Source organism: Lagenorhynchus albirostris, chromosome X, assembly GCF_949774975.1.
Source record: "Lagenorhynchus albirostris chromosome X, mLagAlb1.1, whole genome shotgun sequence".
NCBI lineage: Eukaryota > Metazoa > Chordata > Mammalia > Artiodactyla > Delphinidae > Lagenorhynchus > Lagenorhynchus albirostris.
The window spans coordinates 111,299,465-111,322,216 of NC_083116.1; the positions used below are offsets into that span (position 1 = coordinate 111,299,465).

The window sequence follows — 22,752 nt, forward strand, 5'->3', positions numbered from 1 at the left end:
AGGCTCACGATGCAGGGACTTTTTACGTCTTGCTCAACACTCTATCCACAGTACCTAGAATAATCCATGGCACACAGTGGATGCTCAATAAATAAATACACACACGCACACAAAATGTACGAATGAATGAATCCTTACTTAAAAAGCATATCTGTCTCAAATTTGTCCTAAGAAAGGGATACTTGAAGCTATATAACTAAGCAATAAACTTTTTGGCTCTCCTACCCCATAACATGTTTAGTTTAAAATACTCTCATTTTTAGATATAGGACGGTTACGCCATTTACCTCCCTTCCTTTGTATGTCACCAAAGCAGCCAGTGGTTTGGCATAAAATCTGCTGTAGGAAAATCCCAGGCAGCCATACATACTGTTTGCCGTGAGCTTCAAAGCCTTCTGTCGAATATCATACTGCAGGCCACATAAGGACAAAAGACAAACAAAAGTATTTGTAGGTGCTTCAGCATTACATTAGATGCTTTCTAGCTCACCAATAAGAAGAGGAAACCCGCAATAACCCTGGAAAAAAGAACTCTTAACATAATCAACCCATCCTCCCAGATCCATGATTCCCTGACCTCCTAGAATCAAGTAAACACACTCCAAAGTTCCCAGAAGTCAGAAGGATGTTGCTCAGATACAGTTCTGCAGATGGACGTGCCTTGTATTTTGAGGCATACAGTGTTTTTCAATGGTTTCCTACCCACCAACTTAAAATAAGCACATGCATTTGCCCACAGCATCAAGTTTAAATCACTCCTAGATAATTTTCAAAGGTGAGACTGTCACTCAGAGGTTGCTGAGTGGAAAGAGATACCTGAAGGACAAGGTCTGGATTTAAATCTTGCTGTTTCATTAGCTGTTTGACTTGTCTTCTCCGCTCAACCAGTTTCCGGATCTCTCTGGGCAAAATGCCCATTTCCAGGCTTGGATCTGGCAGCTCAGGGATCTGTTCTTGTTCTCCATCCTGATGAACACACGATGAAAATTTCAAACAAATCAAAATTTCATGAAATGAATTCCCAAAATCATACACTGTGGGAGCTGACCCCGTGATCACATCTTGAAAAGCTACTTTCTTGTCTAAGTAAAGGTCAACAAAGTGTGGGTGGTAGAAGAAAAAGCTGAGAGGGCTGCAGAACAACTCAACATTGCCCTCTTCTCCTCCAATTCTCTCAGCCCATCATTCCCAGTACCTCCCCCGTCTAGTTATTGACAAATGTAGGTATCATTTAAAGAGATGAATTTTTACACATGCTCCTTTCCTCCCTTCAACAAGATTGGGGAGCAATATGTTTGGGGAAATTGTTCTTAAAATAAAAACACTGGGCTTCCCTGGTGGCACAGTGATTAAGAATCCACCTGCCAATGCAGGGGACACGGGTTCGAGCCCTGGTCCGGGAAGATCCCACATGTGCACGGGCAAAGCAACTAAGCCCGTGCGCCACAACTATTGAAGCCTGCGTGCCTAGAGCCTGTGTTCCACAACAAGAGAAGCCCCCACTTGCTGCAACCAGAGAAAAGCCCGTGCGCAGCAACGAAGCCCCAACGCAGCCAAAAATAAAATAAATAAATTTATGAATAAATAAATAAAAACACTAAGAGAGATCTCTAAAATTTAAAAAAAGATAAAAAAGCAGCTAAACTACTGTTAAGTCCTGTGTACTAGCAAACAAAATGCTATAAAATTTTTTTAAACTATGGGGAATCATAGCAATTATTGTAAATGTTTTAGACTGAAAGATAAAAATATAAATACTAGGGGCCTCCCTGGTGGCGCAGTGGTTGGGAGTCTGCCTGCCAATGCAGGGGACACGGGTTCGTGCCCTGGTCTGGGAGGATCCCACGTGCCGCGGAGCGGCTGGGCCCGTGAGCCACAACTGCTGAGACTGCGCGTCTGGAGCCTGTGCTCCGCAACAAGAGGCCGCGATAGTGAGAGGCCGGCGCACTGCGATGAATAGTGGCCCCCACTTGCCGCAACTAGAGAAAGCCCTCGCACAGAAACAAAGACCCAACACAGCCAAAAATAAATTAATTAATTAATTAAAAAAAATGTAATTGATGAGTGAAGTCAGAGTATTTAAAAAAAATAAAATAAAAATAAATCCTAAATCAGCAGGTTTCTTTTAGGAATTTGGAGCCCATATTTTAATAGGCCACGACATTTCTAAAAATTAATACATGTATATTTCTTAGTATTTATGTAGTACCTTTTGTCTACAAATTGCTTTGCAATCAGTAAAACAGCAACATTTTAAGAAAGCAACCAGTAGTCTTCTTATATTAAAATTTACAGCAGGAAAATGCAGGGAAAGCATTAGACCATTTTTCTCAAGGCTCCATTAATTCTATTAACAGGCTGCCAAGAAAAGCCAGGCACATTTGCCCTTTCAAAGGTTCAAAATTAAAAATAAACCTCTTGGCTTAAAGTATGTCAAGTCAATGCCATTTGATAACCCAGTCTTTACAAAGTGTCTGATTTTATAAAGATCAATAACTTCAAATGAACAATCTCACAATAGTAACAGGGACTATTATTGTTTTCCAATAGAGCAGATGATGACAGCAAACCTGTTAAAGAGATCTTGGTACACATTCCAATTTATTTACAGCAACTATGGAGGTGCAATAAAAAGTAAACGGAAAGGATCTGGAGTCAGGAAATTTACAGTCCAGGCCTGGCTCCACCAGCACTAGCTGTTCTCAAGACTTGAGGCACTGCACAGGAAAATGATATGGAACCCATAAACTGCTACATGTACAGTATTTTTTAGATGACCTCTAAGGTCCCTTCCAACTCTGAAATGTTTTCATATCCAAAATCCAAACTGGAAAGCTCAAATAAACAAACTGGTGGCGGGGGGCAGGGTTGGTGGGGGGGGGTTGGCGCTGGATAATGATAATCATCCTAATACTGACACAGCAGCAGGACAAAGTCCAAAGAATATTATTAACCGAATGTATTCACTACCTTGTGGGGATGTCTACTCAATACCTACTCTGTAAAATTATCCTCTAGTCCCACAGAAGGGCCCATCCTCAGCAGACGTATTTGTACTGGGTGAACACACTCCTGTGGTCATGGCTGATGGATGAGTGTGTTCAACAACTTAGGCAAGCCTCTAAGATTCTCTCTTCTGGGAATATGGAATTGGGACTGAAAAACAGCCCCCAAGCATGTGGCTGGAACCAAAAGACATGTAAATTCAGGAGCTAGAGGGCAAACAGACGTCTTCTGCCCCATGTACAAAGAAGCAGAGAAAAACATACAGAGATAATAGGTTAATTTACATCTTTTACTGCTGGAGAACCAAATCTAATCAAATTCCCTACTGACAATCAATTGTATAAGCTTTATATACGAAGAACCACACATTAAGTTATTAAGCCCTACATAAAACTGTTGACTGAATGATCACTAGTTAAAATCCATGTGAGATAATTCAAAAAGATCCTTTTGAAGAGGATGTTTAATGAGTAGAATCATTAAGAAATGCTTTCATAGCCAAAATTTAAAAGCCTGAAAATAGCAAGTGTTTGGAGTAGAAGGGGAACAATTCACATACATGGCTGGTAAGAGTGCAAAACGGTATAACCACTTAGGAAAACAATTTGACAGTTTCTTATCAAGTTAAACATATACTGCCCATGCAACCCAGCAAATTCCCTCCCTAGGTATTTACCCCCCCCCAAATGAAAGCACACATCCACAAAAAGATCTGTACAAGAATGTTCACAGCAGTTTTATTAATAACAGCCCCAAACTGAAAACAATCCATATGCTCATCTCAGGGGAACAGGTAAGGGTGAAATACTTCTTAACAGTAAAAATGAAAGAACTACTAATACTGCAATAACATGGATTAATCTCAGAAACATTACATTGAACAAAAAAAGCCAGATACAAAACAGTACAGGGCTTCCCTGGTGGCGCAGTGGTTAAGAATCCACCTGCCAATGCAGGGGACATGGGTTCGAGCCCTGGCTGGGGAAGATCCCACATGCCGCGGAGCAACTAACCCCGTGTGCCACAACTACTGAGCCTGTGCTCTAGAGCCCACGAGCCACAACTACTGAAGCCTGTGCGCCTAGAACCCATGCTCCGCAACAAGAGAAGCCACCGCAATGAGAAGCCCACGCACCACAACGAAGAGTAGCCCCAGCTTTCCACAACTAGAGAAAAACTCGCTCGCAGCAACAAAGACCCAACGCAGTAAAAAATAAATAAAATAAAATAAATTAATTAAAAAGAGTACATACTGTATTATTCTATTAATATGAGTTCTCAAACAGGCAAAATTAAGCTATGGTAATAGAAGTCAGATCAATGACTGACTGATGGAAGAGGGGATTGACTATAAAAAGGCCAAGTGTGACATATCACAACTTACAGGATGAAGCTAAAGCACTGCTTATAAGGGAAATTTACAGTTGTAAATATCTAAATTAAAAGAGAAGACCTCAAATCAATAACCTAACCTTCCACCATAAGAAACTAGAAAAAGAAGGGCAAACCAAACCAAAGAAACCAAAAGGAAGTAATAAAAATTAGCACAGAAATAAATGAAATAGAGAACAGAAAAGCAATAGAGAAAAACCAAGGAAACCAAAGTTGCTTCTTTGAAAAGATCAACAGTGGACTTCTCTGGCAATCCAGGTGTTAAGAATCCACGCTTCCAGTGCGGGGGCGTGGGTTCGATTCCTGGTCAGGAAACTAAGATTCCACATGCCGTGACAAATAAGAACAATAAAATTTGGTTAGAACCCAGGGAATTGACCTTTAAAAAAACAAAACCACACAATTTATGGGAATTCCCTGGCGGTCCAGTGGTTAAGACCCCACGCTTCCACTGCAGGGGACGCAGGTTTGATCCCTGGTCAGGGAACTAAGATTCCACATGCTGGCGCAGCCAAAAAAAAAAAAAAAAAATCAACAAAATTGATAAACTTTTAGCTATTCTGCCAAAGAAAAAAGGTGACTCAAATTACTAAAATCAGGAATAAAAGGGGGGACCATCACTACTGACCTTAAAGAAATAACAGTGACTAAAAAGGAATACTATTTACAATTTTATGGCAACAAATTAGATAACCTACACAAAATGGACAAATTCCTAGAAAGATATAGACTCTACCAAAAGTGACCAAAGTTGAAATAGAAAATCTGAATAAACCTGTAACAAGAGACTGAATTAGCAATCAAAAAAAGTAAAGTCTAAGACCAGATAATTTCACCAGCAAAAGTTAAAGAAGAATTAAAGTGAATCCCTCACGAACTCTCCCAAAGAAACAGAAAAGGAGGGAATACTTCCCAACTCATTCTATGAGGCCAGTATTATCCTAAGACCAAAACCAGACAAAAACATAACAAGAAAAGACAACTACAGGACTTCCCTGGTGGCGCAGTGGTTAAGAATCCGCCTGCCAATGCAGGAGACACTGGTTCGAGCCCTGGTCCGGGAACATCCCACATGCCGCAGAGCAACTAAGCCCGTGTGCCACAACTACTGAGCCTCCCCGCTCTAGAGCCTGCAAGCCACAACTACTGAAGCTCACGTGTCTATAGCCCACGCTCTGCCACAAGAGAAGCCACTGCAATGAGAAGCCCGTGCACCACAACAAAGACTAGCCCCCGCTCGCTGCAACTAGAGAAAGCCCGCACACAGCAATGAAGACCCAATGCAGCCAAAATTGAAAATAAATTAATTTAAGAGAAAGAAAAGACAGCTTACACACCAATAGCCCTTATGAATACAGAAAGAAACTCTTCAACAAAATACTACCGCATCAAATCCAGTGATATATAAAAAGCATTATCTACCAAAGCCAAGTGGGATTTATGTCAGGGACACAGGATGGCTCTACAATCAATATAACACATCCTATTAAAAGAATAAAGAACAAAAACCGTACAGTCAATAGACGCAGAAACAGTAGCTGACGGAATCCAAAACTCTTTCATGATAAAAAAAACACTCAACAAAATACTGATACTGATGATATACTGATATGGCCTCATACTGATAAAGGCCAGCTATGGAAAACCCACAGTTCACATCATATTTACTGGTGAAAGACTAGATGCTTTCCCCTAATGTCAGGAACAAGACAAGGGTGTCTACTCTTGCCACTTCTATTCAACTGTACTGGAGGTTCTAGCCAGGGCAGTTAAGCAAGAAAAAGAAATATAAGGCATCCAGATTGAAAAGAAAGAAAGAAAACTATCTCTGTTCACAGACAACATGATCCTGTATATAGAAAATCCTAAGAAATCACAAACTATTACAACTAGTAAATGAGTTCAGCAAAGTTGCAGGATACAAGATCAATATACAAAAAATCAGTCATATTTCTATACACTTGCAATGAACAATCCAAAAATGAAATTAAGAAAACAATTCCATTTGCAATAGCATCCAAAATAATGAAATATTTAGGAATTAATTTAATAAAAGAAATGCAAGACTTGTACATTGAAAACTAGAAAACATATTTGAAACACATTAAAGACCTAAATAAATGGAAAGACTCGATTTTCATGGACTGGAAGACTTAACAATGTTAAGATGGCAATATTCCCCAAACTGATCCACAGATCTGATACAATCCCATCAAAATCCCAGCAGGCATTTTTGCATAAATTGACAATCTGATTTTAAAATAAACAAAATGTGAGATATATCCCTACAATGGAATATTCAGCAATAAAAAGGAATGAAGTACTAATACATACTACAACACGAATGAATCTTGAAAACAACATGCTAAATGAAATAAGCCAGACACAAAAGGTCACATATGACTCCATTTATATGAAATGTACAAAAATATACAAATCTAGAGGCAGAAGGATTAGTGGTTGCCTAGATCTGGAAGGGATGAAGGGATTGAGGGAGGTTACAGCTAAAAGGGTTAGGGTATCTTTGGGGAATAATGAAAATGTCCTAAAATTGACTGTAGTGAGGTTTGCAAACTCTGCAAATAAACTACCAGCCATTAAATTGCACACTTTAGATGGGTGAATTGCAGAGTACATGAGTTACATCTCAATAAAGCTGTTAGATAAAAGACACAGAACCAGTCTGAGTCTCCTTCTACCCAACCCTCCCCCCTTTTTTGACCACTAAAAAAGGATATAGTGTTATCTTTTATGAGGAAAAACTAGAACACTGAGCCCTTTGGTTATCTTCCTTCTATAAGCACTACTTTTAATCTCAATATCCAGAGTTCCCAGTTGAATACAAACCTCTGTAACTTTCTGTGCCTCTGAAGCAACTCTTTGCACCGTTGTAAAACAAATGTTGAATTCCTGAATGATGGAAGGATACAAACTGTTGAAGTCCAGAAGCAAAATGAACTTATCATAAAAACCTGCAAGAAAAAAGCCCCGTTACAAAAAGTCTTTTAAAAAAGTAGATTTGGCAAAACGCCATATTAGAAGTAACATATTATGAAACGATATACTATCCAGAGCTGTGAGGTACACAAAAGGAAAAAAGGAGTCAGCTACCACTCTGTAAAAATGACTTGGATTAGAGTGAAGAGTCAGGTCACAAAAGGAAAGAAGAGACACTGTCTCGCCTTGAAATCCCAGCAGTCGCCAAAGTACGCCATTATTATAGGCAAACAGCTTCCCATTTCAATTACTTTAGACAAGTACCATGTCCATTTCCAAAAAATGCTGTTAAATTCTCCTTCAAGAAAGCATTCCTTCCCACCTACCCTCCACACCCCCACTCCCCAAATGTTTCATGGGCTATACCAGTGAGTGGTTATACATTTTTTTACAATCACACCTGCAGGGAATAAAAACAGGCAGCCCATTTACCTGTACACAAACTGCTAAGATGAGACAAGAGATGTACACATAAATGTCAGCAGTGGAACGATCCACCCTTTTCACTTGCAAAGGGTGAACAGAAAGCTACTATATTTCTCTAGGACATTTACAAAGAGTTATCTTCACCTTGAGAAGAAACTGAATAAAAATAAATGTCCACAATTAAGACAATAATAACAACAGCAAGCATATATTGATAGCTTACTCTGTGTCTGGTACTATTATTCCTTAAATCTCTGTGTGGTATTTTTCTTGCCATCATTTTAAAGAAGAGGAAACTGAGGCATACGCAGGCTAAAACAGGCAGCCCAAGCACATAGCCAGAATTCAAGGCCAGATCTATCTAACACCAAAGGATGAGTGATCTGTCTCATTACAACTCACAATAAAATTACTTTTGTCAAAAATGTCTCCTACTCAAGAGTTCAAGTTACTTGATAAAATTGACATTCATTCCTGCACAACAATGTGAATACAGTTAACAACACTACTCAACTACACTTAAAAATGGTTAAGATGATTTAAAAAAAATTTTTTAACCTTTTCTAGCTCTGTTTACCACAAAACATCTTATTTGCCATTCATGATTACAGGAAACAATTATTCTCTTCTTAAAGTTCAATTTGGTAGTTACTGCCTGTACTTTAACTTTGCTGTCCAACTACACTGGCCCTCGCACGCTGGGCAGAGGCAGAGCCCAAGAGTAGATGGGAGGAGACAGAGGCGCTCCTACCACAGGACAAATAGGTTGGCAAACTGCACAGAGCAAATCCTCCAACCTACCCCCTTTTTGTACCACTCATGAGCTAAGAACAGTGTTTATATCTTTAAATGGTCGAAAAAAATTTTAAAAGACTATTTCAATGATATGTGAAAATTATACAAAATTAAAATTTCTATGTCCATAAATAAAGCTTTCTTGGAATACAGCAAAAAAAAACCCACAAAAGATTCACATTAATTCGATGTTAGACTGGCAAACAAGATTTTCGCATGAACATGAGAAAATAAGGTCATTATGAAACCTATTCGCTAACCTACAAAACATAACTCAGGCCTTCTCGTTTCTCAAGCCTGGCTCTGCATTAAGTTCCTTAGCATCAGGGGCAAACCGAGCCACTGCGTTGCCTTACCAACTTTGGGGTCCAATACCAAGCCTCCAGAATAAGCTGCCTTCTTACGTCCTTTTTTGTATTTATTGGTATCTCCATCAATGTCTTCATCTTCATCTCCCTAATATCAAATGGAAAGATAACTTCACCAGCCAGCAACTAATGGACCAATTTAGAAGGTTTATGATTCCCCCCCCCCCACCTTTCCAACTGCAGTACACAGTTCTATTTAACATTCTATCTAACATTACTTTTAGTTAGTGGTCCTACCTCTGAGGAAAGACAGTTATTGTAATATTTTCATAAATCCTAATGAATGCCAAGCATGGTAGTTACCGAAACAAACACTATACCTGAGTTGATAAGTATGCAAATTCTACTTTAAAATATTTCTGAATTCACAGAACTTCACATTTTAAAATCAATGGACAGGGCTTCCCTGGTGGTGCAGTGGTTAAGAATAGATCCGCCTGCCAATGCAGGGGACACGGGCTCGAGCCGTGATCCAGGAAGATCCCACATGCCACGGAGCAACTAAGCCTGTGCACCACAACTTCCAGGCCTGCGCTCTAGAGCCCGTGAGCCACAGGTACAGAAGCCCACGCACCACAACTACTGAAGCTTGCACATCTAGAGCCCGTGCTCTGCAATAATATAAGCCACCGCAATGAGAAGCCCGTGCACCACAATGAAGAGTAGCTCCTGCTCACCGCAACTAGAGAAAGCCCGCGTGCAGCAACAAAGACCCAACGCAGCCAATAATAAACACATAAATTAATTTAAAAAGATAAATAAATAAAATAAAATCAATGGACACTAAAAATTCAACTATTCATATTATGTAAAATTTGAGATTCTAAGAGTCCTCTTAAATTCATTACTCTAACATTCATGATGTAAAAACACAAAATATTTTATATAGATATTATCATTATTCTCATTATTAATATGGACACCTTAAAATAAGTACATCCATATAGTGAAAATTCTTTCCCAAGTAGTTTACTAATAGCCAACATTCAATACCTCAGCAGATGTCAAACTCCTATAAGTTAATACTTCCTTTACTAATTTTGATAATGTGCATAAAACAAGCAAATATAAGAACCTGGGTCATTTTAACATTAGACTCCCATTCTGAATCAATTACTATCATGCTGATAAAACAGTAGCTAAGTTTTACTTCCAATGCGATGGAGGCCACTTCAGAAACCTGATTGTAGTGACCTTAATCCTACTAGAATATAAAAATGAAACAACGCAACACAAAAATAAAGGCTTATGGGTTCAAGGAAATAAATGGTTCAACTTGCATCTAAGTTTGGGTAGGGCTAACGAGGCAAAACGCTTTCCAGGTATGGCCACCTATCAGAGAGGCCTAATGCCTCCCTCAAAGAATTTCGTATTTCACAAATAATTTTTATCTGTATAGAGAAATGTAAAGAAGGAAATGACCACACAAAACAACAAAACAAATGTGACACAGAGTCTAGAGTATACAGGGAATTAATTATTTGGGGAGCAGATACTATCACAGCAAAAAACCCCCAAAAAACAGCTATCTAGATAATAAAAGGGGGGGATAAGAAAAAGCAAAACACTATACAATTTTGGACCCACCGGTTTTTGCTGAGGCTTTCTGAAAATCTGCTTGTCAGGCACAATATAGTTGTTTTCATAAAATGCATGAAGCAACAAGAACTCATTACGCTCGGATCGTCCACCCATCAGCGTCCTAGACTATTAAATAGAAGTTTTTTTTAAAAAACTTGAGCTCAAAACCAGAATAAACAAAAGCAACTTCCAGTTGGCAGATTTAATCATAGCACCTCCTTCAAAAATCACTCATCATAACAAGGGCTGCTTTAAAAAAAAAAGGTGCTAAATTATTTCTAGCAGTTTCTTTAAGCACTATGGTTAAAATGAGACAAAGAGCTTAAAATACTGACAACTTGCGCTATTTCTTTACTTCCAAATGGACCATTCCACAAATCAGACACATCCAGATGTCAGAGATGGTCCTTATGTTCGTCCAAATTTCAACATACTGCACCTGGCTTTCCTCCCCTTCTCCCAAGCAGTTCTTCATTTTACAAAAGAAGCCCAGCTTTCAGAATACAGGTTACTTATTTTATAAGCATGCATTTAGACTCATTATCATATAACAACTACCCCCAGAAAACACTGGATCCAACAGGAAATGCTTTTTCCCCCTTTCTATGTTAAATTTACCATAATGTTCCCAGCGATGTTAGTGATCTGCAATGCTAATGGAAGAACATTTAGCTCACACATGATCTGCAAAATGAACCTGGCATCTTTCCAGGTGTGTTCCAACAGGTACAACAGACTAGAAGAGTCACTGTACAGAAAAGAAAGAATGAAACAGAATCAAGTAATTAAAAGAAACAATGATTATAATCAAAACTTCATAAACTATCACAAAAAATTTTTGGTATAAGTTAACTTCAGAGCAACGGCACCGCAGCTTTGGAAACAATTTAAAATAAGGTCAGTATGAAATTAGGAATTCATTCATACCATTGGTCCCAATCAATGCCCTTCTCTAAAATACACAAAAAAATCCCACAAAGATACAACCTGAAAACTCCCTAAATTTTTTCATTCATCCATCCATTAAATACGTATTACATACCCACTCCGTGCCAGGCATTGTTCTAGATGCTGGCTGTGACCAAAACAGACAAAAATTCCCGTCCTCATGGGGGAGACAGAATATAAATTAAAAATTTAATATGTGATATGTTATATAACACTAAGCATTAAGAAGAAAAACTAAGAAGCAAAGGGAATATTAAGTGTCAGGAGCAGAGACAAATTTTAGTTAGGGAACTGAGAAAGAGTTCACTGAGAACAAAAACTTGCAGGAGGTGAGAGAGCAATCCTTGTGGATGGGTTATCTCTGAGAGAACATTCCAGGCAGACAGAACAGCACATTCAAAGGCCCTGAGCTGAGCATAAATCTGGCAGTTCTAGTACCAAGAAGGAGGCCAATGGCTGCAACAGAGAGAATGATGGAGAAGAGTAGAAGGACAGAGCTAACGGCAGAGAGACCCATTGTATAGGACCTTGTAAATCGAAATAAGTACTTTGGTTTCTACTCTGCACGAAACAGAAAGTCACTAGGAGACTGTAAGCAGAGTGCCATATCTAACTTTAGCACGGTGACTCTGGTTCCTGGGTTGAGAACAGACAGCAAGGAGTCAAGGGCAAAAGCAAGGAGACCAGTGAGGAGGCTAATATAAGAAAGACCCAGGGGACTTCCCTGGTGGCGTAGTGGTTAAGAACCTGCCTGCCAATGCAGGGGACATGGGTTTGATCCCTGGTCCGGGAAGATCCCACATGCCGCAGAGCAGCTAAGCCCATGAGCCACAACTACTGAGCCTGCGTGCCACAACTACTGAAGCCTGCGCTCCTAGAGCCCATGCTCTGCAACAAGAGAAGCCACCGCAATGAGAAGCCCACGCACCGCGATGAAGAGTAGCTCCCGCTCGCCGCAACTAGAGAAAGCCCACGCGCAGCAACAAAGACCCAACACAGCCAAAAATAAATAAATAAATAAATAAATTTTTAAAAAAATAAATAAAAAAAAATAAAATAAAAAAAAAAAGAAAGACCCAGGGCTTCCCTGGTGGCGCAGGGGTTGGGGGTCCGCCTGCCGATGCAGGGGACACGGGTTCGTGCCCCGGTCCGGGAGGATCCCACATGCCGCGGAGCGGCTGGGCCCGTGAGCCATGGCCGCTGAGCCTGCGCGTCCGGAGCCTGTGCTCCGCAACGGGAGAGTCCACAACAGTGAGAGGCCCGCATACCACAAAAAAAAAAAAAAAAAAAAGAAAGACCCAGTGACCCAAGAGAAAGAGTTTGGTGGCTTAGACCAGGGTGGGTCCAACGGAGGAGAAAAGAAGTGGTCAGATAAAGACATATTTTGAAGATGGAGCTGACAGGATTTCCTGATGCATGGAACATAAGATGTCAGAGAGAGGAATCAAAGATGCCTCAGAGGTTCTGGGCTGAGGATGACTTTGGAGGTTTCCAGCGATACTGGAAAAATAAGAGAAACCTAGAGGAGGTCAGGAGCTCAGTTTTGGAACAAGCTGAGTTGGAGGTTAATGTCAGACATTAAGTAGAACAGGCAGGTGGAGATATGAGTCTGGAATTCAGGGAAGAGAGGTCTAAACTGAAGATATGCTGGCGGGAGGCATCAGCACCCATGTGGTATTGAAATTCCTGCGACTCAACGAGATCAACCAGGGAGGGAGTGCAGTCAGAAAGAGAAGCAGTCTGAGGACTTGGGAGGAACAGGCAGAAAAGAACGAGGAGTGGCCAGAGGGGTAGGAGAAATTTTAAGAGATCATCAAGCACAAAGTTTGTTACGCAAAATGAGTAAGTTCTGGAAATCTAATGTACAGCAACGTGGCTACAGTTAACAATAATGTATCGTATACTTGAAATCTCCTAAGAGGGGTAAATCTAAAGTGTCCTCACCACAAAAAAAAGAAAAGAAAAGAAAAGAAAAAAATAGTGATCGTGTGAGGTGATGAATAGGTTAATTAGCTTGACTGTGAGGATTATTTCACAATGTATATCAAACATCAAGTTGTACCTTAAATAAAATACACTTTTTATTTGTCAATTTGACCTCAACAAGGCTGGAAAAAAGAAATAATCAGCAATATCTCCAAATATTTGAATGACTTCTCAGATTTTATATTTCTAAAATATTTCCATCAATTTCTGAATTAATGAATTAAGGGCAGAAACCTAAATATCACATCAACTTCCAAACTGCTCTCAGGAAGCATCAAGATGGTGTTAAATGAGGGAGATATTATGATAAAATTAGAATAATTCAAAAAGCAAAATAATTCAAATTACTCAAGTAATGGAGATGGTGAGTCTGACATGAAGACAGACAATCTCCCCCTTCATAACACCACAGGCTCCTGTCTCTCCAGCCTAAGGATGATTCTGGTGTCTTGCTGTTGTTAATTTCAAGACAGACAAATTCTGAAGCATCCATGATCATACCTGTACATATTTCGTACATTTTCCATTGGGATTACAACCCTTTCAGTTTTCAGAATCTGTTGAACAAGTTCAGACAAATGGTAGCTTTTACAACGAATCAATTCCTTTGCTGAAATTTCCACATCACAGATCATTCGGCCACAGGTAGCATTTCTTTCACCAAATCCACTCCTGCCCTACAAGGGGAGGAAAAAAAGCAAATCCCATGGAAGAACAGATACTGAGAACGTTTCATTCTAACTTGCTTTGAGGCTAGTCCCAAAATTATAATGATGAAACTCTCATTGTTCCATTCATGCATTCATTCAGCCATCAATCAAATATTTTTGAACACTGACTACGTATCTGACACTGTTCCAGGCACTTGGAATATAGGGATATAGCGGTGAGCAAAATAGAAAAGATTCCTGGTCTCAACTGAAATATACAACAAAAAAAAGAAATTATATAGTTTTAGGAGGTCATTAAGTACACGGAAAAGAGAAAATAGAACAGGGTGAGGGGAAAAAGGAATTTGGGGGGACTACATCTTAAATAGGGTGATCGTGCAGACCTCACTGAGAAGATGCCATATAAAGAACCCTGAAGGGGGTAAGGAGTTAGCAAAGCAAGTGTTTGGATGAAGTGTTTATAACAACTCTACCGCCATAAAGATATGAATAGGAAAAGAAGCAAGAGCACTGGCTCCCAACTCCAAACCGTGGCAGCAGAATCCTCTGGAGAGCATTATAACGGTAGAGCCCCAAGCTCTCTGATGAGGCAGCATGCCGTTCTACTGATAAGGCTTTGACTAAAATAAGATTTCAAGCGCCGAGCACTGTCAGGTTTAGGAAATGAAGGTGCTTCATCCAAAACCACCCAACCTCCCTTCAGTGAAGCAAGCAGGTAGAATGAGAAGTGACAAGCTTTACAAGAGTCACACGGGGCCTGGATTCAAAATTTTAGTTCTTCCCTTTACTAGCTCTAAGATCTTAAACAAGTTCTGCCACCCCTGTGAGAATGTGCAATAAACCTGGAGCTACTGTGAGAGAGAACGAACACAGAAGGCATGCTGCCCATTGTCTTCTCACATACTCAGTGTCTGCTCCCCTCCCCCAACCCCCGTTCCTCCTTCCAATCTCCTCCCTTAACAAGAACCCGCAACTCTGCTCTCAGGGATGCCCAAGTGGAGCTAACAAACATGTGCTGTCTCTAGATTCTAAGAGCTGATTTTTAAAACTACCAGTGGATTTTTAAGGAACCTACATACTGTTCTCCACAGTGGCTGTACCAATTCACATTCCCACCAGCAGTGCAAGAGGGTTCCCTTTTCTCCACACTCTCTCCAGCATTTATTGTTTCTAGATTTTCTGATGATGGCCATTCTGACTGGTATGAGATGATATCTCATGGTAGTTTTGATTTGCATTTCTCTAATGATTGATCATGTTGAGCATTCTTTCATGTGCTTGTTGGCAGTCTGTATATCTTCTTTGGAGAAATGTCTATTTAGGTCTTCTGCCCATTTCTGGATTGGGTTGTTTGTTTTTGTTATTGAGCTGCATGTAAATTTTGGAGATTAATCCTTTGTCAGTTGCTTCATTTGTGAATATTGTCTCCCATTCTGAGGGTTGTCTTTTGGTCTTGTTTATGGTTTCCTTTGCTGTGCAAAAGCTTTGAAGTTTCATTAGTTCCCATTTGTTTATTTTTGTTTTTATTTCCATTTCTCTAGGAGGTGGGTCAAAAAGGATCTTGCTGTGATTTATGTCATAGAGTGTTCTGCCTATGTTTCCTCTAAGAGTTTGATAGTTTCTGGCCTTACATTTAGGTCTTTAATCCATTTTGAGCTAATTTTTGTGTATGGTGTTAGAGTGATCTAATCTCATACTTTTACATGTAGCTGTCCAGTTTTCCCACCACCACTTACTGAAGAGGCTGTCTTTTCTCCACTGTATATTCTTGCCTCCTTTATCAAAGATAAGGTGACCATATGTGCATGGGTTTATCTCTGGGCTTTCTATCCTGTTCCATTGATCTGTATTTCTGTTTTTGTGCCAGTACCATACTGACTTGATTACTGTAGGTTTGTAGTATAGTCTGAAGTCAGGGAGCCTGATTCCTCCAGCTCGTTTTTTTTTTTTTTTTGGCGGTATGCGGGCCTCTCACTGTTGTGGCCTCTCCCGTTGCGGAGCACAGGCTCCAGACGCGCAGGCTCAGCGGCCACGGCTCATGGGCCCAGCCGCTCTGTGGCATGTGGAATCTTCCCGGACCAGGGCACAAACTCGTGTCCCCTTTATTGGCAGGCAGACTCTCAACCACTGCGCCACCAGGGAAGCCCCCTCCAGCTCCATTTTTCGTTCTCAAGATTGCTTTGGCTATTCGGGGTCTTTTGTGTTTCCATACAAATTGTGAAATTGTTTGTTCTAGTTCTGTGAAAAATGCCAGTGGTAGTTTGATAGGGATTGTATTGAATCTGTAGATTGCTTTGGGTAGTAGAGTCATTTTCACAATGTTGATTCTTCCAATCCAAGAACATGGTATATCTCTCCATCTATTTGTATCAGGTTCCTTAAAAAACTACAAATAGAACTACCATACGACCCAGCAATCCCACTACTGGGCATATACCCTGAGAAAACCATAATTCAAAAAGAGTCATGTACCAAAATGTTCATTGCAGCTCTATTTACAATAGCCAGGACATGGAAGTAACCTAAGTGTCCATCATTGGATGAATGGATAAAGAAGATTTGGCACATATATACAATGGAATATTACTCAGCCATAAAAAGAAACGAAATTGAGTTATTTGTAGTGAGGTGGATGGACCTAGAGTCTGTCATACAGAATGAAGTAACTCAGAAAGAGAAAAACAAATACCATATGCTAACATATATATATGGAACTTAAGAAAAAAAAAAAGGTCATGAAGAACCTAGGGGTAAGATGGGAATAAAGACACAGATCTACTAGAGAATGGACTTGAGGATATGGGGAGGGGGAAGGGTAAGCTGGGACGAAGTGAGAGAGTGGCATAGACATACATACACTACCAAACGTAAAATAGATACCTAGTGGGAAGCAGCCGCATAGCACAGGGAGATCAACTTGGTGCTTTGTGACCACCTAGAGGGGTGGGATACGGAGGGTGGGAGGGAGGGGGACCTAAGAGGGAAGAGTTTTGGGAACACATGTATATGTATAACTGATTCACTTTGTCATAAAGCAGAAACTAACACACCATTGTAAAGCAATTATACTCCAATAAAGATGTTAAAAAAAAAAAAAACTACCAGTGGTTTTTACCAATAAAATGCTGAATTCAAAGGAAAAGGTGTTTAGTGCCAAAGTTAAAATGTCCTATCATAAGGCAACAGATTCCTAGTCAAAGAAGCACAGGGTACTCCCTGGTAGCTACTTCATATAAAGAAACCAAATAGAGAAGTTAAGATTTTGAAAATTATTATTACCCCAAGCTTTGGCATGTTGGATCGCTTCAGCCGACCTATCTTGGACCAGTAAGGAACTTTGCACACATTAATTCTCTGAAGTAGCACTTCCAGTTCAAACCCATAAATATTATGACCCTAGTGAGAAAAAGAAGGCAGCCAATAACATTATAAGAAACGCAAATTAGAGGATTTATCTTCATATGCATAGAATTTCTTTGCCCTTTCTTTTTCTGGTCTCTAATTGAAGGCCTCATGAGCTTACCTCCGATTGGGGTCCTTTCTTCTTCAGGAATTTATTCATCAGCAGCATTCATTAGCCTTGACATTAACAAGGCTGCTAAGCAGATTGCTGGAATAAACTTTATTTTATCCTAATTGATGCAAGGTTCATATGATGTCTTTTAATTTGCAACTCATGCTTCACAGTCTCATGCAAATTTTAATGTCCCATACTTTTTAGCTGATCAGTAAAAGCTGTATTCAAACAATTTCTTCTTACTTCCTTAAAAACCAAGAACCCAGCTATGTTGCGTGACAGTTTACATAGACATCTCTAGAAAACGGAGGAAGTGCATCTAGTTTCTTCCTAAAGAACTGAGTTCAAACACTACTGATTTAGACTCTTAATCAATGTGCAACTAAATAAACATATACTATCACTCCATACTTCAAATAAGAACTTTGCTAAAAACATGGAAACAAAACCATCCCGAGTAAAAAAATCTCAAAAATATTACCAAATTTTCCATGTCTGTATTTCCAATTTTCCATGTCTGATAATTCCCATCATGTGAATTATGTTTATTCTAGTAAGTTAAACTAGATGAAGTTTAAAATAAATTAATAAACATATTTGTCACTAATTTTAATTAAAAATATATACCACTATATATTTATGGCAAGTTTGTCTATTAAACTAAGAGACCCAAAGGACATAAGGAAGTCTCATTTCCAAATTATCATGCCTGGGATTAGGGACTCAAACCCATGTCAGGATTCTCTCTTCTTTCAGTTTGGATTTCTCACAAAGTCTTGGCTCTTACACCCTAGAGCAGGCCAGCTACCCTAGACTCCAGGATATCTCCTTGGGATCCAAGAGAGAGACTACTAGTGGAGATTGGGTGAGGGCCTGGTGCTGAGCCAGAGTACCACAGGAGGGCACTGTGGACAGAATCTTCCCAGCACTTTCAAGATGGCTCCTGAAATACCATAAGGGAAGCGGGTGCAGAGACACTGGTAGCAACCTACAGGCTCTCAGTACTTGGCTACACCATCTTCCAGAGAGGTGTCCAAGAGCAAAAACGAACACAGAAATATACGGCAAACATTTTTCACAAGGCTTCAATGTAACCAAATTACTGATGTTACACTTAAAATATAGGCATTTATATGCTACTTCCCTCCAAAAAACCCAAAAGCACAAAATAATGTGATTGGTCCATTAACCCAGAAAAAAGACAAAAGGAAGAACTCCTTGATAGGAGTCTACAAACTAAGGAAGGCTGGAGGAAACACAAAGCAAAATGTTGTTTTAGGACTCTTCGGAACTGTGGCAAAGACAACTCAATGAATTATTACCTCTTACTATTTAGTAGGAGCTACTCAGTCATCAAGAGAAAAAAAGACTCCTAGCCACGAGCTCTCAAAGGAATATGCCAGAGATCCACTGAGCTCATAAAATTAAAATACTTACACTTTGGGGATATGCACCAAACCAAGGGAATTCACTCCTGTGACATTATACTGCTGGGCCACTAAGCCAAAATTTTGGAGCTATTAACAGCTGACATGAGTTGACTTACTTCTGGGTTGCTCTCTAACTATAAATAACAGGAGTATCCTAAACTTCAACAGTAATTCGTGAGTTGCTTTTCTATTAGAGGGGAAAAAAAAGTATCTTATAGTAGGTTGGAGTTTTTTCTCCTTTCTGTTAGGAGAAAGTATAGCAATTCCCACCAGTCCACAGGGTTATTTCACTCTGAAAAGATTCTCCACTGCTCAAAAAGTACCAATCAAGTCACACTGAAAAGAACTATGGAATGAAGAGCTTCCCCACAATATGGTCAAACATCTACTCACCACAATGATATCAGGATCAATTTTGTGAATTTTTGCAAGGAAAAAACCTAGCAGTGTTCTTTCTGTTGCAGCAACCTCAACCTTCACATTCTGTTAGACAAAAACATACCAGTCACTTATCTTTACTCTCAACTACTATACCTTGGCTCCTTGTTCAAGCAGGATAAGATTTCTTAGGGTTAAAAGAAACGATCCATTTCAAAATTAAATGCAGCAATGAAATTCCTGATTCTAGATTTCACAGTAATAGTTGCACAAAATCTCTGAGGAGCTCATTCAAGTAATAAACATGTGAATGAAGCAAAATTTTAAGTGCTGAGCACTATCGAGTGCAGAAACGTCCCTCCATAGGAACACGCTTGTGTATCTGGACACATTTTATAGCACCTGAATCAGAGTACCTATCAAAAACATTACTTACTTTCCTATATAATCCCTGGTAGACTTTGTTGTTTATGTATTTACCACATAAAGAGATCCCAAGGACTGTATAAACTAATCCCAAATAGTAGTGTAAAAACCCATAAATAAGAAACTAGACTAAAAACAAACATACATGTAAGAATTAAGTGTCTTAAATAAAACCTATCTACACACAAAAGGCTTCCACTTGGATTACTCAATATAAATCAGATATTCAAAAGATCCACTCTTACTAAGACTCTTAAAATGAAGTTGATAGCTGTGTTTTCTACAACTAGCTCAGGTTTAAAAAATATCAGTTTGACTCTAATGGAATTTTCCAAGGTCATTTTACTTACTAATTCAGGGCACTTCACAAATAATAGCCTGATCCAATAGTACCCCCAGACTACTGGACTTCTCAAACCAATTTAAAGTAAGTGGAACCTGATAAGGTTGCTAACTTTTAATTTTGGCAAGTGAAGACTTTAAAAAAAAATTTTAAAACCTACACATTTACCAACCCAGGCATTTCATAAAATAAAAAACATACTCTCCAAAAATAAAATTCTTCATATTGAATACGTTTACTTTTATGAAAAACTCACATTATACTACCCCCCCCCCATTTTTATTAAGGACTCGTGAAAACTTCTTCATGGAGTATACTGGGAGTTTAGAGATCACAGATCAATTATAGCCAGCCCACACCAACCTTCCCAATATATGTCACCTTTAATATCCACAGCGTTCTCAACTTCTCTTGACTTCCTTCAAGTTAGCGGGGTGGGGGTGGGGTGGGCTTTACCCGACACTTTCCCAAAACACTAATCATGTGATCATGCAATTTTGGAAAAGCTTCCAATTAAGTTATCTGAAGGAGGGTTTGAGACCACCCATCTATTAATAAAGTGTCAAATCCCATTATTTCCAGGAAGTAAAACATTTAAACATTGTTAAATAACACTTCTAGTTTTAAACTTCTAATACATTTTTAATGGGTTAATGCCATAGTCCAATCTAACAAGAATAGATCTAATAAATTAACATATAAAATAGCGTATTTCTACTAATCCATAGCATTCTCCTTTTCTCTTTTTAAACAAATACATATTTCATATTTAAAAGGAATAAACAGTGAGTTCTTTACCTTTTCCTTAATGCCTTCTTTAAAATCATATGGAAAAATACAATCCTTTGGTTTAGACACAACTGTAAAAAGGAAAAAAAATAAAGATTCCAACACCCATCTTAGTCCAATTTCAAGTACACATACACTGCAAGTTTCTGAATGGAAATCATCTTAAATATAAATAAATTCCCCTTGATCTCTAAATAGTTGCCAAAACAAACTACATATCCTAAAATTCATATGGAACCACAAAAGACCCTGAATAGCCAGGGCAATCTTGAAAAAGAAGGACAAAGCAGGAGGCATCATACTCCCTGATTTCAAACTACATTACAAAGCTACAGTAATCAAAACAGTATGATGTTGGCATAAAAATAGACATACAGAGAGCCCAGAAATAAACTCATACATAACATGGTCGATTAATTTATGACAAAGGAACCAAGAACATACAATGGAGAAAGGAGAGTCTCTCCAAAAAATGATGTTGGGAAAACTGGACAACCACACACAAAAGAATAAAACTGGACCACTATCTTACACCATACACAAAAAAGTAACTCAAAATGGATTAAAAACTTGAACATACTGGTGGCGCAGTGGTTAAGAATATGCCTGCCAATGCAGGGGACACGGGTTCAAGCCCTGGTCCAGGAAGATCCCACATGCCACAGAGCAACTAAGCCCATGTTCCACAACTACTGAGCCTGTGCTCTAGAGTCCGTGAGCCACAACTACTGAGCCAACGTGCCACAACTACTGAAGCCCACACGCCTAGAGCCCATGCTCCGCAACAAGAGAAGCCACCGCAATGAGAAGTCCGTGCACTGCAACAAAGAGTAGCCCCCGCTCACCACAACTAGAGAAAGCCCGCACGCAGCAACGAAGACCCAACACAGCCAACAATAAATAAATAAAAATAAATTTATTTAAAAAAAACAAACCTGAACATAAGATCAGAAACCATAAAACTCCTAGAAGAGGGCCTTCCTGGTGGTCCAGTGGTTAAGACTCCATACTCTCAATGCAGGGGGCACGGGTCCAATCCCTGGTCAGGAACTAAGATCCCGCATGCCATATGGCATGCCCCCCCCGCTCCCCTCAAAAAAGAAAAACAACTCCTAAAAGAAGACATAGACAGTAAGCTCCTTGACAGCAGTCGTGGCAATGACTTTTTGGATTTGACACCAAAACCAAAGGCATCAAAAGCAAAAATAAATAAGTGGGACTACACCAAAGTATAAAGTTCTGCACAGCAAAGGAAACCATCAACAAAATGAAAAGGCAACCTACTGAATGGGAGAAAATATTTGTAGATCATATATCTGATAAAGCATTAATATCCAACATATATATATTTTTAAATTCATACAATGAAAACAAACAACCTGATTAAAAAATGGGCAGGGGAGCTGAATAGACATTTTTCTAAAGACATACAGAAGGCCACCAGGTACAGGAAAGGGTACTGAACATCACAAATCATCAGAGAAATGCAAAACCACAATGAGATATTACCCACACCTGCTAGAATGGTTATTATCAAAAAGAGAAGAGATAAAAAGTGTTGGTTGGAGAGGATGGAGAGAAAAGGGAAACCTTGAGCACAGTTGCTGAGAATGTAAACTGGTACAGTCATGGAATTTCCTCAAAAAGTTGAAAATAGAACCATATAATCCAGCAATTCCACTTCTGGGTATTTATCTGA

General features: G+C 39.3%; 1 protein-coding gene and 1 non-coding gene across 7 annotated transcripts in view; both read right to left on the reverse strand.

The window, feature by feature from the left end:
• The window catches only part of POLA1 (DNA polymerase alpha 1, catalytic subunit), a 303,249-nt gene that overhangs the window by 234,160 nt on the left and 46,337 nt on the right, over positions 1–22,752 (reverse strand). For all 6 annotated transcript variants that reach the window (XM_060137819.1, XM_060137817.1, XM_060137815.1 and 3 more), the window contains exons 17-26: positions 21,063–21,124; positions 19,511–19,600; positions 17,450–17,566; positions 14,001–14,176; positions 11,184–11,313; positions 10,572–10,691; positions 8,973–9,072; positions 7,246–7,370; positions 817–966; positions 288–410 (exon numbers count right to left, since the gene is read on the reverse strand). In XM_060137819.1, coding sequence (XP_059993802.1) covers positions 288–410; positions 817–966; positions 7,246–7,370; positions 8,973–9,072; positions 10,572–10,691; positions 11,184–11,313; positions 14,001–14,176; positions 17,450–17,566; positions 19,511–19,600; positions 21,063–21,124 — 1,193 coding nt within the window. The remainder of the gene's footprint in view (positions 1–287; positions 411–816; positions 967–7,245; positions 7,371–8,972; positions 9,073–10,571; positions 10,692–11,183; positions 11,314–14,000; positions 14,177–17,449; positions 17,567–19,510; positions 19,601–21,062; positions 21,125–22,752) is intronic.
• On the reverse strand, positions 7,869–7,998 carry LOC132514160 (small Cajal body-specific RNA 24). Its single transcript, XR_009538652.1, has one exon. It is a non-coding gene; the product is annotated as a small Cajal body-specific RNA 24 (non-coding RNA).